This window comes from Nesoenas mayeri (genome assembly GCF_963082525.1).
Source record: "Nesoenas mayeri genome assembly, chromosome: 24".
NCBI lineage: Eukaryota > Metazoa > Chordata > Aves > Columbiformes > Columbidae > Nesoenas > Nesoenas mayeri.
This window is the reverse complement of record NC_137546.1, coordinates 4,853,391-4,867,875: the sequence shown is the minus strand read 5'-3', so window position 1 is coordinate 4,867,875 and position 14,485 is coordinate 4,853,391. Positions and strand designations below refer to the sequence as shown.

Below are 14,485 nucleotides of genomic sequence, written 5' to 3'. Positions count from 1 at the left end.
TGTGGTGCTGGGGGCCGCGGGCTGGCGAGGATGCTCACTCGGTGCGGTGCTGCGGGGGGCTCTGATTTCTTTATTTGTTGCCGATAACCTGCGCCGTTGTAAAGCGACCCCACCACCACCACCCCCTGACCCCCTCAGCTCCAGCCGAGCGTCCCCGGGGAGGCTTTAAACACCAGGAGGGGCTTTTTCTGTGAGATTTTGCAGCACATCATCAATTCTATCGTCTTCAATAACCACTGGAAAGCAGAAAGAACAGAACGGTGATGAATATGCTGCCGCCGTGCTCCTCTCGCCCAAGGTCACCCCAGGGTGGTGGCACCTCAGGGTGGGCTTGGGGGAGTTCTGCATCCCTGGTGAAGCCTGGGGGGTATCGGTACCTGGTGCACGGTTCCTGAAACCCCCCAGAGTACCCAGCACATTGTGCCCCATCCCTGGGGAGGGTACCTGGTACCCCAACCCCGGTGCTGGTGCCTTGTCCCTAGGGAAGGTTCCTGTGCCTGGGGTACGATGCTTTGTCCCCAGGGACAGTCCCTTCTCCTCTACACCCTGGGGATGGTCCTGGGGGGACAACGTCTGTCCCTGGGGAAGGTCCCTGCTGATTGACCCTCCGGCAAAGTGCCCAGGAGGGTCCCCACTACACAAAACCCCTGGGGAAGGTCCCTTGGGCGTGTTGCCTGGTGCATCGTGCCCTGTCCCTGGTGTCCTGCGTGCCCAGAAAGGGTCCTGGTCCCCATGCCCCCCCGGGTGCCCTGTGCACCGGGGACGGTCCCTGCATCCCGGGCAGGTACCAGGGGACACGTCCCTGGGGAAGGTCCCTTGGGCACGATGCCAAATAGACCGCGAGGCGCCCGGTGCACCGTGCCCTGTCCCTGGGGACAGTCCCCGCTGTCCTGCATCCCCGGGAAGGTCCCTGGGGCACCGCGCCCGACATCCCGCCGGGTACCCGGGGCCGCTCCCGTCCCCGGGGAACCTCCCGCTGCCCCCCGCCCGGTCCCCCCGGCACCCACCTCTCTTGCTGCGCCCGATCTGCCCCAGCTTGGGCGGCCGCTTGCCCTGCCCGCCGGCGAGGAGCCCGTCGGGGCCGCCGAGGCGGACGGGGAACGGCAGCTGCCCCACGGCCGCGTCCCCCGCCAGCTGCCCCTCGCCGTAGGGCGGCCCCTCCGACATGGGGGCGGCGGGGGGGGGCCCGGGGCCGCCGCCGCCGCCCCCCGACAGCCTCCCGGGGCGCGGGGCCCGCGGGCCCGGGGCAGCGGCGGAGCGGGGCGCGGGGCGGCCGCCCCGTCACATCCCGGCCCGGCGCTGCTGGCGGCTCCGCGGCTGCGGCGGCGGCTCCGGCGGCGGCGGCGATAGAGGAGCGGGGGGCGGGACCGGGAGGGACGGGGCGGGAGCGGCACAGCCCCCGGGAACGGGACCGCCCCTCCCGCCGGGGCTGCCCCACGCACCCCGGGGATCCCCGCGGCTGCCCCACAGCAGCCCCGGATGCCCCACAGCCACATCTGGGGAGCCCGGAGCTGCCCCACAGCGTCCCCGGCTGCCCCGCACCATTCCTGGGGAGCCTGGACCTTCCCCACAGCATCTCTGGGGTACCCCACGGTATCCCTGTGAAGCCCACAGCTGCCGAACAGGCACCCCTGGGGAGTCTGGAGCTGCCCCACAGTATCCCTGGTTCCCCGGAGCTGTTGAACAAGGAGCCCTGCGGAGCTTGGAGCTGCCACACACCATCCCCAGTGTGCCCCACGGCATCCCCGGGGACCCTGGAGCTGCCCCACAGCCACATCTGGGGAGCCCAGGCTGCCCCACAGCATCCCTGGGGACCCCAGCACTGGTCCCCAGGGGACTCAGCCCCACATCTGCCCTGCAGACCCCAGCAGAAATGACTTGTCAATGGGCTTCTGGCACTTTTTGGGGGGCTGCGACATGGGAGTCGGTCTGGGCACTCTCGGTCTCCAGGACATGTCCCTGTACAAGCCTTTCCTGGGGACAGTGGGGTGGCTTTGGGGTCTCTGTGAGCATTCCATAGAGTCTGCCCCAGCACAGACCATCGGGGTTATTTCCCAGCAGTCAGACAGCTGGGGCTTCCTGGGAAGGCTGGGGTTACCATTTTGGGGAAGACCACAGCTAATTTGGGGGGTTCAGGCATTCCTGGTGCATCCCTGCGAAGCAGAGTTGGGGAGACAGTGGAGACAGCAGCAAAATCCACATTTGCGTGAGGCTGGTACAACATCTTCACCAGTGGATTTCTTCCAGAAGTTGGAGCCCAGATCATTTTGGGACCAAGCGGGACAGGGACATAGGGTCAGGTCCATCTGCCCCGGGGCTGTTCCCACCCCAAAACCCCTCGTTTGGTGACATCCTCAGCTCCCAGAGCCGCACGAGCCCCAATCCCGCACACCCCCGAGCTGTCAGCTCCTTACATAAGGTTCCATCTCCGCCCGAGATATCGCGGGGGAAAGCTTGAAAACAGGAGGCGAAAGGTAGCGGGGAAAGTACAGCCCCCAAAAAAGGGTATTTTTAGGCTTTACATGACAGCTCCATTCCCTGGGGAAAATGCTGGGGCTTGAGGCCGCGTCCCGCACTGTCTGCCTGGGGGGTGACGTCCCTGCTGTCCCCATCGAGAGAACGAGGCTTTTTGGGGTGGTGGGTCCCCAGAAAACCGCAACTGGGGAGCGAAGGGCAAAACCTTGGTATGGTACAGGGAGCGATAGGCAGCAATACTCAAGAAAATAGTCTCTAAATATGATTTTTACAGCAGAAAATTGCTTTTAGGGAAAAGAATCGGGGTCTCGGCTGGTGTGGATCTTAAATCCCGGCTGTCGGGATGACAGGTGTGATTTGGCAGAGCCCATCCCTCGGGGATTTCTTGCTCTTTGTCTTGGGAGTTTCTCGTTTGTTTTGGGGGTTTTTTGTGCTGATCAAAGGAGATTTTGATTCCCGGCAGCGGCGGGAGGGCATGAAGAGCGCAGGAGGGTGATAACCATGGGGACAGCAGGGAGATGCCTCCGCCAGCGAACCCCAGTTTGGCTTCTCCCCGCTGGGATCCCTGCTCTCCCCCCGCAGGCAGGGCCGGGCAGGCAGCCTGGCTGCGACAGGCAGCCACTGCCATCTACAGCCGGCGGGCCCTTCTCCTTAACGTTCAACGAGGAAATAACCCGTTTCCTTGTTTAACTCACCATTTTTTATTGGAGCTTCATGGAATATTGTGTATTTTTTAAACACGTGGGAGGACGCGGGTGGCTCTGCCCGCCTGCAGGCGCCAGATGGGGCGCGGGGGGTTCCCCCCGTGTCAGTCCTGGGTTTTTTGGCTGTTCTTGCTCCAGGCTCCCAAAACCAGGGGCTCCCCTCCCTGCTCCTGCGTGTCTCTAATTGAAAACTCAATGCCGCCACAGCAAATGTTAATTAAAGCATTGTTAATTCTCTCAGGTGCCATTACCATACGTGATTTACGGCAGAACGGGGGAGTTGGGGAAGGGAATTTTCCTCATCTGGGTGAATGTTTGGGGTTTTGGTACCACCTGCATTACATACAAGGGGACAGCAGTGTCTGTCACAACCGGTGTCAGGTTTGGTACATCCCCCTCACTACCCCAACTCGGTCCCCACTTGGCGTGATTTACGTTCCTTTGGCGTCGATCCGCGCATCATGTGCGCCCCGGGGAGCACAGATCCCGTCACCCGCCCAGGGCCACGGAACGATCCACGACAAACACGCTTTTCATCCTGGTTTATTCCTTCACATCGCATTTTCCACCCCAGCTCAAGCCAAGCGCAGCAATCGGCCGCAGCGTTTTCGCCTCCAGGTGTGACACGGTCACAACTCGATTTTGCGGATGGTCACAAAACTGATTGTGTTCACACAAGCTCTCTGAAAACTCCCCCTGCTCTGTGGCTCCTCAGAGCCAGCTGGCAGCATCACCCCAATTCCGCAGCCATAATACATCTTTATTTTTCCTCGCAATATTTTTATAAGGGACCACAAGCTCAGTAAACCACGACACAAACCCCAAGAGTCCAACTCTTAACAGAAGAGCTTAAAACAGCGCCTCCCAGCCGAGCACCGCGCTCTTTGCGAGGACTCCTCATCTCTCACCCCCCAAAAAACCTCTGGAGCTTCCCCAAAATCAACCACCCAAGCAGGCAGGCGAGAAAAAACCCCTTTGCGAGAGGCGGTTTTAATGCTAAAAGCTTCCCCCAGTGCACAGAAATTTAACTGTTGTACAAGGGAACCACCCTGGCCACGGGCTGTCGGCAGACGGGGCAGCGCTTGGGCTCGGGGAGCGCCCGGTAGCACTCGCTGCACGAGCAGACGTGGCCGCACTCCAGGAAGACGCAGGATTTGGCGTTGCTCAAGCAGACGACGCAGGCGTTTTTGAGCGTTTCGCCACCTTCCGCGTTCATCTCGCGCATCAGGCGCTCCTGCGCCTGTCGGAATTCCTCCTGCATCTGCTTGAGGTGCCGCTGCTCCCGGTGGTGCCGGTATTGCTTCCGTAGGATGAAGAAGAGGACGGTGCAGGTGGCGAAACCGAAAATGACGGTGAGGATTTTCCAAAAGCGGACGTTCGCCTCATGTTTTTGCAGCAAGGTGCTGAAATCCAGGCTGCTGAGGTAGTAGGGCATGCCCTGCTTGGGCGGCTGCAGCTTGATGGTGGCGTTGTCCAGCACCAGCTCTCCCACCCCAGTCAGCGCCGTCCCCACCTTCAGCATCTGCTCGGTCTCCTGGATGCCCTTGGGACGCTCCCCGCTGATGTAGTGACCGATGACGTCGGTGAAGGACTGCACCGAGGGGTGGAATTTCTCGTACACCGTCTCCAGGCTGAGCTCGGCGGCGTCCAGGGGCTTCATCACGCGGACGGTGACCCCAGCGCCTTCCTCGGGAGGGACCAGGTCGAAGGGGGTGGTGTTGGTTCGCTGGTGGATGATCTTCTCATAGTCGTTCCTGCGGGAGGAAAAGGGGATGAAGCCAATGGGAGCGTTGGCGCTTCCCACCAAGGCTGACGGGGAAACACCCGTCTGTTTTGGGGACTGCCAGGTGTCTCCTGTCCTGAGTGAAGCATTTTTGGGTGGGATTCTCTGGAGAACAGCGTTTTTTTCCCTCATGGCACCATCTGGGTGTGCACTGGGTCTTCCACCCTCACCTCTGCGCTTCCACAGTCCCCACAGAACTACCGTGGGCTTTACTGTCACCGGGCGAGCGCCTCATCCCCCCGAATTCCCCCTCATCTCCCCGTGGTGTTCCTGGCTGCCAGAAACCGCTCTGTGAGAAGCGCTGCCTGTCACAGGTACAAATTTGAGCAGCATCATCCGACGTGCTGAGGCTGGAAGAGCGTCACCATGTTCTTGTTTCCGCAGCTCTCGGGGCCAGGCTGCTCCCAAGACCCCTGGATGCGGGTATCGCCCGAATCCAACTACATTTCTGGTTTGACAGTGCCGTTTTGCTCGGGAAACACCATCCTGTGGCCACCTCTAAAACAGCAACATGATGCTGCTGATAAACGCTCTGCCCACCTTGAGTCACTCTACGTGCTCATCGTCTACAGCCCCTAGATGAGCTCTGAAAGCCTCCAGCCCCAAAACCAGCCAAACACGCCCCATTTTGGCAGTGGTAACAGGGCCACAGGGCCCCGTGGGGTTCATGTCTGTGTCATCTTGGTCACTTTGGCCACACTTGAAGTCATTTCCGTGTGTCAGGCCCTCCGAGGCCACCTCAGAGGGACATGGGTGGGCACTGGGCACATACCAGAGGTGGGTTGTTCGGTTCCAAACCATCTTGTGCTCCTGCAGCGTCAGCCGCTGCACAACGCCCTTGCAGTTCTCCACAAACTGGCTGCTCAGGGTCTCCTTCACGGACTGCACCACACCTGAAAGGCAAATCCGAAGGGTGTGTGAGGTGCTTGTTAATCATCTGCTTCCTTTCTTAGGGTGTACAGTGAATACGGGTAGTACTGGAAAAAGACAGGGAGACAGAAGAGCAGAGAGCTCGTGTTTTGAGCCATCAGGAGAGCCCGTGGCTGCCTGACAAGGGGGAGATGAGCAATGGGCAATGGAGCTGGTGAGGGGCTGGAGCACAAGTGTGATGGAGACTGAGGGACCTGGGGGTTCAGCTGGAGAACAGGAGCTGAGGGGAGACCTTCTGATCTCTGAACTGCCTGAAAGGAGCTTGGAGCCAGGGGAGTCGGGCTCTGCTCCCCAGGAACAAGCGCCAGGACCAGAGGAAACGGCCTCAAGTTGCGCCAGGGGAGGTTGAGGTTGGATGTGGGAACAATTCCTTCCCCAAAGGGCTGTGGGGCATTGGAACAGGCTGCGCAGGGCAGTGCTGGAGTCACCATCCCTGGAGGGTTGGACAGACGGACATGAGGTTCTCAGGACATGGGGCAGGGACAGGGGTGGGTTATGGTTGGACTGGATGATCTTGAGGGGCTTTTCCAACCGAAATGACCCTGTGACCCGATGGGGGCCGAACCGCGGGGTGGAGATTAAATCCCCGCCCAGGGATGACGCTTTGGGTCCCGCCGCTACCTTCGATGACCGCATACGGGACGCAGCGCCCCGGCGCCTCCAGCAGCACCGCCCGCAGGTCCCCGTCCAGCCGCACCGTCCTGGCGCCCTGCGGGGAGCAAACCGGGGCCGCGGCTCAGCCGAGGGGCCTAGGCCGCGATCGGGGCCCGGGCCCTTGCGCCCTCCCCGGGGGGCCCCTCGCACCCACCTCGAGGCCGCGGGCGACTCGGGCCTTTTGCCGGTACACGGAGTAGAGCAGCGCGGTCAGGGCGGTGCTGGTCGCCAGCAGCGCGGCCTGCAGGGCCGAGGGCCGCCCGCCGCCCTCCATTGCCGCCGCGCCGTTACCGCGGCAACCGCCCGCCGCCACCGGCGCACGGTGATGACGTCACCGGGACGCTCTAGCGGGCGGCACCGCGACCATCGAGACGCGGTCCGCCAGGGCTGGAGGGGGCAAAAAGCGGGACGAAGTGCCCTGAGCCCCCCAACAAGGCTTTTTTGGGGGGCAGGAGGGGCCCATATCCCAGCGCCACAGGGCCTGGGGGGGCAGGCAGGACAGGTCGTGTCCCCACAGGGCCGTGGGGGTTTAATCCCAGCGCTGGGGAGCAGGACAGATCCCAGCCCCCCCTCCAGGGGTCTTGGAGGGGAAACTAAAGCCCAGCCTAACAAGGCCTGGGGGTGGGATTATCCTAAATCCCAACCACTCCCTAGGATTGCTGTAGCAGGGCCCAAAGCTCAGTAGCCCTATGGCCTATGGACCCCCAGTGCCCCCCCCACTAGGGCCTTGGTATGAGGGGGGGACCCAAATCCACAGCTCCCACTGCAAGGACATGGCTCAGGGGGGGCATGCAGCCCCCAGCCCCCTTTCACCCCCCAGCCCCATTTTCAAGTGTCCTCCCACCCCCCAATGCCATGGCCGGGCTGGGGGGTCCCTGCCAGCCCCATGTTGGGGGGGGGACACAAGACCCTGTGTATCCTCCCCCCATCCCCTTCCCAGGGTTTATTCCGAGAAAGCAGCAAAAGAAGAAGATAAAAAATAGCAAATTTTGGTAAACTATTGACGTTCAGGGCCTTGGTGTTGCTTTTGGGGTGGGCAGCGGGGGCTGCAGATCAGCACTGCCCTGTGCTGGGGGTCTGAAGGGCCCCATGGCAGCCCCCCCCGGTTTGGGCAGCCTTGTGCCACCCCCCCAGCTCTATATTTAAAAAACCCGAGTTGCCATGACTACGCGTTGCAGCTCTCGCCAGCCCTCGGTGCCGCAGGGTGGGTGCGGAAAGACACAGGGACCCCGCAGCCCCCACCCCAGCTTATCGGGGGGTAAATTTGTTATAAACCCCCTGCAAAATTTGAAGCCAAGCTTAACTCTTCGTCTCCTGTTTGCCAGGGCTGGGGCTGGGCGAGACACAGGCGCCGTTACACCGCAGAAAACACACATTAATTTTATTATGGCTGCGGAGGAGGAGGTATGAGAGCAGGTTCATGTTTGGGGGGGTCCTCAGGGTGCAACCCCCCCCACACTCAGGGGTCTTCCTTGCAGACGAAGCCACCAGATTCCTCCCCGAGGGTCCACATTTGGCTGGAGGCACGGGGTGGGCAGCTTGTCCCCAAAACGCTCAGCACACGGGGGGCCGGGGGCCGCGCAGGCTGCACCCCCGCATCTCCCTGGCCAGGAGCAGCATGGCGGTGGGACCACCATCCCCACCGCAAGCTGCCCCGGCGCCGAAGGCTTCTCCCTCCTCCTCCTCCTCCAGGATGGAGCTGAGGCGGGGGGCACAGCGGGCTCTCTCGGCCGGCGGGCGATAGGGACACTTGGCGTTGAGCAGCCGGCGCAGGGGGACCAAGGGGACGATGGCGTCGCCCAGGAGCTGCTGCTGGACGTGTCGGAAATCGCTCTGCCTCTTGAGCCTCTTGAACTCGCTGAAGGCGGCGGCGGAGGTTTGGTAGAGGAGCAAGGCCATGGCGCGCGCCTTGTCGGCTTTGGGGAGCAGGACAGCGTGGCAGCGCAGCACCACCGCCTTGTTCTTCACCTGGTGCCGGTAAACCCAGGCGAAGATCTTGGGGTGCCGGCGGTCGGCGGCGCAGTAGGTGATGCGGTGCAGGAGGTACGCGTGGCCCGGGCGCCGCGTCCCCTTCTCGCAGGGGGTCATGCGGATGCCTTGGGGTCCCAACGTCAGCTTCATCTTGGCCCCGCCGGCCCCGCCGTCGCTTTTCGCCCAGATTTTACCCACCGCCTCCTCCGTGCAGCCCTCGCCCTTGGCGTGCAGGGTGACGGCGTTGCCCAGGTACCGCACCGTGTACGTCGGGTCCTCCTTGTTCAGCTCCACTTTCTGCCGTTTTCCGCGGAAAACGCTGCCCAGCCGCTCCAGCGGGCAGTCGGGCAGAAGGTCCGGGCAGGAGCGGAGGAAACCGGCCAGCAACGCCGCGTAGCTCAGCCCCGGCCCCAGGCTCTTGCTTTTGCATTTACGTTCATTTTCCACCAGCACGAACTTGCTCCGGCGCCAGGGCAGCATCTCCGCTCCCTCCGGCCGCCCCGCGCGCCTCCGCTAATCCCGACCGCGCCGCGACCCCTTTGCGAGCGGATACACCCCCCCCTCAGACCCCAAATCCAGCTGGGGGGGTGTCCCCACACCCCGCTTTCCCCACCCAGCGGGGATGCCCCTACCCCGGGATGCGGCTGCCGGAGCCGATGCTGTCTCGGAAGGATGCGGGAGCCCGTTTTTTGGCCGAGATGCTGCCGCCTGCGCCGGCTGCGGGGATGCAGCTCTCTCCGTGGGCTGCTCCACCTCCCCGCGACGCCGCGTCGCCCCGAGCACGCAGGGAAATACAAGATGCTGGTAAAATAAAACACACTTCCCTCCCCCCCCGCCACCTCCCCTCAGCCCTTAGACCCCCTGCACCAAACCTCACCTGTATGGGAGGAAATTAAAGCAGGATCTAGTGTGGGGGGGATGATTTTTGGGAGGGTCAGACATCAGCTTCTTACCCCAGCTCAACAAAACACTTTCCAGCCCCCCCACAAATCAGCGCTTTGCATGAGGGGCTGCGCCAGCGCTCACAGATCCTGTGGTTTTGCTGGTATTTTTTGCTTCAACCCCCCCATTCTTCCCCCTTTATTTCCAAGCCAGCCCCATCCTTCCTCTTAGACCAAGCTTGTGGCTTTTAACCTGTTGCTTTTAACTCCGGCCGAGGCCCCGGGATGGCTTCTCCCTGATAAATGCAACACCAGCACGACCTGGGGGGGATTTCTTGGGGAGTCTGAGGATGTTTAAAATTCAGCTAAACCCCTTATTTCCACCTTTTTTTACCTACTTTGGGCTTCTTGTGCTCGGTCCCCAGGCTCGGGGACCCACAAACCCTCTGGCTGCCTTGAGATGAAAAAACGGGGAGGAAAACAGGTAAAACAACAGCGTGTGCCCCCGGTTTGAGTCCATTTTGGGGGGGAAACCTGAGCGCGGTGTTGCAGGGAGCGGGAAGCCATTTCCCAGCCGTTTCCCAGTTTTTCTACGGTTTGAGCGAAGCAACTGCAATCTTAAAATAGCTGCTTTGCAGGCAGCGCGGCCTCAGCAGCCTCGGAGGCTTTTGCAGCCAAAATACTGAGATAAAAAGGCATGGATTTCTGTGTTTTTCAGCTCTGCTGCTGTGTGCTTTGCTCCTGGCGTGAGGATGGTCTTGGGGAGGTGGCAATTAGTAAATTAGTGCGAATGAGGAAGGTTTCTATCCACGCCAGCGCCTGTTTCTTGCTTCTGTTCTCGCTCTTGTCACCAGAGGTAAGGGCTCAAATTTTGTTTAATTGCTTGGGGTCCATATCGACAGGGCATTAAACCCTCCCCAAAAGCTTGTTTATTTATAGACACCCATATTATTTAGGAGGAGTTTCCTGGTTGTGCCCCCACCAGCTGCCTCAGGGCTGGTTTTCCTTTTCTCTCGTGTTTTTGTGCCACGTAACAGTATTGGGGGGACACAGGAGCATCTGTGTCTCCTTTTAGAGGGGAAGACAACGAGGATTTGCACTTTGAAAGCCTAAAAAAAGGGCTCCGCGCTGATTCAGGGATCCTAATCCCTCCTCCAGCTGCTTATTGCCTTGACTGGCTGCCCTTGCAAATAGCTGTCATCATTAGGTTTCAGGGTGAACAAGCAACTGCACAGAGTGAGGAAAGCAAGTCTCTTGGTTATCCCTTGGGACAGTAGAGACCTCAGCCTGCTGGTTTTGACTTTTTGGGTGTATCTGTGGTCCCCTTGCTGTCCCACACCCCATTTTCAGCTGCTGGTGTTTACATCGCACCAATTGGGGCGCCACATCCCGTCCCGTTCGGGGCTCATTGGCACCGACCCAGCGCCGAGGTTTGCTGCCAAAACCAGCGGGTAAGGTCAAAGTCCTCCCAAAATCCAGCAAACCGCACAAAAATCCCGGTGATAAATCAACGAGGGCTGCGACACCCGCACTCGCAGCCAGAAAATGGGGCAATGAGCTCCTCCAGCAAGGGCAAAAATAGAGATATCTTTAATTAAGAAGAGATCACTTTAATTAAAGATTCATTTCCTCATCCTGGGAGCCCTTTACCCCTCATGGCTGAATCTCGCAGAAGAATTTGGGCTCGAACATCCCTAAATGGGGTTTTATTACCTCTGCCTTCAACCAGCTGCCTGGCAGCTGGGATTTAAAAGACCTGGGAAAATGTAATATATCTATGTGGGTTTTTTCTGTTTTCAATCAAATTAATGTATTTCTTTTCATCTCACTGATCAGGAGCTGCTGTTCTACCCCCACCAGGAATGATTTAATGACATTTTCCCGTGGAGCCACGCAACCAGTTTTCAACTGGGAAGGATAACAAAACGCAACCAAACAAAACAGTGAGGAAAAACGCAGTGCCGGGACAGAGAAAAGAGGTAAAAAAAATTAAATAAATAAAAGGAGAAATAGGGAAAAACGAGACAAAAGGCAGGGAGAGGACACAGGACCCTCCTGTGCGTGAATCTGGGGGGTCAGGGCTGCACCCCGAGATGCTCCCCGGGGTTCGGCCGCTCAATGGGGCGTTATCCTGGTGGGGCCGGTCGCTCTATTTTCCAGGCGAGGAAATATTTAACCGCGGCGTCAGCGGGCAGGACAGGCAGGTTGCAGGCATGGAGGAGGGTGACAGGCAGCACCCGGCCCCCACTGCCCCCCCGGGCCGTCCCCATGGGGACAAACTGCAGCTTTTGCTTCGCCGCAGCCAGGAGGCCAAACATTCCGCTTATTGCCCCTACAGCCGCTTCCCGGTGGGCGCCGCGCTGCTCACCGCCGGCGGGGAGATCTTCTCCGGTAAGACGGCGCCGTGCAAACCCCCCCGTTGGGTTTTGGGGTCCCGCTGCAATGCTTTGGCCGTGGGTGGGGGTTCAGAGGGGTCGGCACAAGGTGCTGGTCCCCCCTCCCCGTGCCCCTTGGCAGCCGCCGTCGCGTAGCGAGCCAAAGATTGCGGAAAATATAGGAAATAAATCGAGGAAGTGAGGAATGCGTTGGTAAGAGGCCAGGATAGGGTGGTGCGCGTGAAAAATGGCTTTTTAATGTTTTTTTTTTGCAAATTTCTCCCCCCTAAAACATCACCCGGGGGTTTGGGGCTGGCTGAGCGGGTGCCGGGGGTGTCCCCGCAGGGTGCAACGTGGAGAACGCCTGTTACAGCCTGGGGGTGTGCGCCGAGCGCACCGCCATCCTAAAAGCCATCTCTGAGGGACACACCAGCTTCAGGGCCATGGCCATCGCCAGGTAAGTGACACGGTGCGGGGGACAGCGGGGAAAACCCAGCGTGACCCCCCCGCCGCCCCACACCACAGCAGCCTGGGTGTATTTTGGTGGGGAGGCAGGTGTCCGCGTGTTTTTTGGGGGGGTGATTTAAGGGGAAATCTGCTGTGGCTCTGTATTTATTGGCACATGAGGGTCTTTTTACAGGTGTCCCCCCCAGCTCTAAGCTCTGTGCCCTTCTCCTTTGGCAGTGACATGGGGGACAACTTCATCGTGCCCTGCGGCGCCTGCAGACAAGTGATGAGAGAGGTGATGGCTTGTGTGGGGGGTCCCGTGTCTCCTGACCCCCAACATCTCCCCCCAAAACACCCAGAGGTGCAAAGGGAGGGGGTTGTAACCCCCCTGTCCCCAGCCCCAGGGCTCTGGGCACCTCAAATTGCTTTATTTACTGGGAAAGGGGTATTTATTTCTTTATTCATTGCTCCCCGTCCCACAGGACCAGGTGACCAGTGGGAATCCATTAACTCACCCTCCCTGGGGGGTTTTATTCCTCTCAGGTGCAGAGTTTGACCCTAGAAGCCTGAAAATGTTCTTTTTCCTGCAAAAAACAAGCCCATCCTGCTGTCCCCTCCCTCCTCCCCAGCCCGGTTTTGGGGGGTTAATATTTTAGGGAATATAGGGCTCAGTTCAAAGGATGGATTTGATGGGTTTGGAGGCACCGGGTTTCACCCCAGGTGGGGCAAAACCACAGCATCTTAACCCAAAATACCCCCTGGGGGAGGTGATGCTGAAAAGCCGCCCCAAAACACATGCAATAGAGCAGGATGCTCCCTACAAACTCAGCCAAAAAACCACGTTATTTGGGTAATTTAAGGAAGAAGTGCAGGTTTTGCATAGGGCACTTTTTTCTCCTCTTCTTCTCCAGTTTGGCACGGACTGGGACATCTACCTGACCAAAGCTGATGGCACCTACATTGTCAAGAGGCTGGAGGAGCTGCTGCCGCTCTCCTTCGGCCCCGAGGACCTGAAGAAGGTGTGATCAGCGCGGCTTTCGCCCCTCGGCAGCCGGGGAGGATGGTTTTCCCCAATTTCCCCAGTATGTAAGCGGCTTTTAGGGCACGATGCAATGGGAAATGTGTTTATAGCATTAAGTGACTCGTTCCTCTCTCTCACTTTCTTGTTTAGCACTGATTCACAGACCCCGCTTTGCCCTGGGGTAGTGGTGCAATCAAATAATAGAAAATCCCTATTATTAGAAAAAATGTGTCCAGATATGGCTGTAATCAAGGCGGAAGTTCACAAGCGGAGAAGGGTTTGATGCACGGCTCAAGCTTGGGCTTGTTGGTGCAGAAACCACTCCTGAATGATGCCAAATCATTGTTTGGGAAAATGCTGCATTCTTCAGCTTTACATGAGAAGTGAAAGCAAAAAGGAAAAGCTCTATCACCCCCAGTAGTTATTAATAAGCCAATTCAGATTAGATGATTTGCTGGAACTGGATGGTTATCACCCTGTGTCCTTTGCTCGTTTTATCTGCCTTGTTTGCTTTCCTTTTATCTTATTTGTGGGGATGAAGAGGGAGAGGCATTTCTGAGGCCTTTTGGAGGGCTTTCTGCCTCCAGAGTAACGCCGTTTGCTGATTGTGATATTAATTACGCGCAATGCAAAACAAATGTGTTACGTTTCCTGACCTGCACTGCGCTGGGCGTTATTGCCCATGCACCAGTGGAATCAAAGCAGCCCTGGTTTTAATCCTACATTTGCAGCAAATGATGAATCACAGGGCAGGGGAAGCGGTTGTGGCCATGCACAAAGTACATTCAGATGGGCTGTGCACAATGCACACCCAGTGTGTGTGAATCCATGTATCATACAGAATCATTTTGGTTGGAAAAGCCCCTCAAGATCATCGAGTCCAACCATAACCCACCCCTGTCCCTGCCCCATGTCCTGAGAACCTCATGTCCGTCTGTCCAGCCCTCCAGGGCTGGTGACTCCAGCACTGCCCTGGGCAGCCTGTTCCAATGCCCCACAGCCCTTTGGGGAAGAAATTGTTCCTAAATCCAACCTCACCCTCCCCGGGCGCAACTTGAGGCCGTTTCCTCTGCTCCTGGCGCTTGTTCCTGGGGAGCAGAGCCCGACCCCCCTGGCTCCAAGCTCCTTTCAGGCAGTTCAGAGATCAGAAGGTCTCCCCTCAGCTCCTGTTCTCCAGCTGAACCCCCAGGTCCCTCAGTCTCCATCACATTGTGCTCTGTTGTGCAAAAGAATCATGAAATAAT

General features: G+C 59.0%; 4 protein-coding genes across 4 annotated transcripts; 1 reads left to right on the top strand and 3 right to left on the bottom strand.

The window, feature by feature from the left end:
* CAMK2N1 (calcium/calmodulin dependent protein kinase II inhibitor 1) lies at positions 1-1,167 on the bottom strand (the record flags this gene model as incomplete). Its single annotated transcript, XM_080359010.1, has 2 exons — positions 1-236; positions 1,008-1,167. The coding sequence occupies 2 exons, from the start codon at positions 1,165-1,167 to the stop codon at positions 166-168; spliced, it is 231 nt and encodes a 76-aa protein (XP_080215136.1). The 3' UTR covers positions 1-165.
* A 2,573-nt stretch (positions 1,168-3,740) lies between these two features.
* Positions 3,741-6,830, bottom strand: MUL1 (mitochondrial E3 ubiquitin protein ligase 1). The gene is made up of 4 exons (XM_080358983.1): positions 6,701-6,830; positions 6,514-6,601; positions 5,735-5,855; positions 3,741-4,933 (listed from the first exon to the last, which is right to left on the bottom strand). Exons 1-4 carry the CDS (start codon positions 6,818-6,820, stop codon positions 4,204-4,206), a joined length of 1,059 nt encoding a protein of 352 aa, XP_080215109.1. The 5' UTR covers positions 6,821-6,830; the 3' UTR covers positions 3,741-4,203.
* Positions 6,831-8,100: 1,270 nt separating this feature from the next.
* FAM43B (family with sequence similarity 43 member B) lies at positions 8,101-8,997 on the bottom strand (the record flags this gene model as incomplete). Its single annotated transcript, XM_080358910.1, has 1 exon — positions 8,101-8,997. One exon carries the CDS (start codon positions 8,995-8,997, stop codon positions 8,101-8,103), a length of 897 nt encoding a protein of 298 aa, XP_080215036.1.
* Positions 8,998-9,155: 158 nt separating this feature from the next.
* CDA (cytidine deaminase) lies at positions 9,156-13,245 on the top strand (the record flags this gene model as incomplete). Its single annotated transcript, XM_080358775.1, has 5 exons — positions 9,156-9,321; positions 11,559-11,789; positions 12,119-12,230; positions 12,458-12,515; positions 13,132-13,245. The coding sequence occupies 5 exons, from the start codon at positions 9,156-9,158 to the stop codon at positions 13,243-13,245; spliced, it is 681 nt and encodes a 226-aa protein (XP_080214901.1).
* Between the last annotated feature and the right edge of the window lie 1,240 nt (positions 13,246-14,485).

What these genes read in the sequence shown, in the direction of transcription:
- MUL1 (XM_080358983.1), bottom strand. Translation starts at nt 6,820, where the DNA reads ATGGAGGGCGGCGGGCGGCCCTCGGCCCTGCAGGCCGCGCTGCTGGCG. An exon ending in CCCGTATGCGGTCATCGAAG is followed by an intron (nt 5,856 to 6,513) that starts GTAGCGGCGGGA and finishes TTTGCCTTTCAG; the next exon opens with GTGTGGTGCAGTCCGTGAAG. An exon ending in AACCGAACAACCCACCTCTG is followed by an intron (nt 4,934 to 5,734) that starts GTATGTGCCCAG and finishes TTCCTCCCGCAG; the next exon opens with GAACGACTATGAGAAGATCA.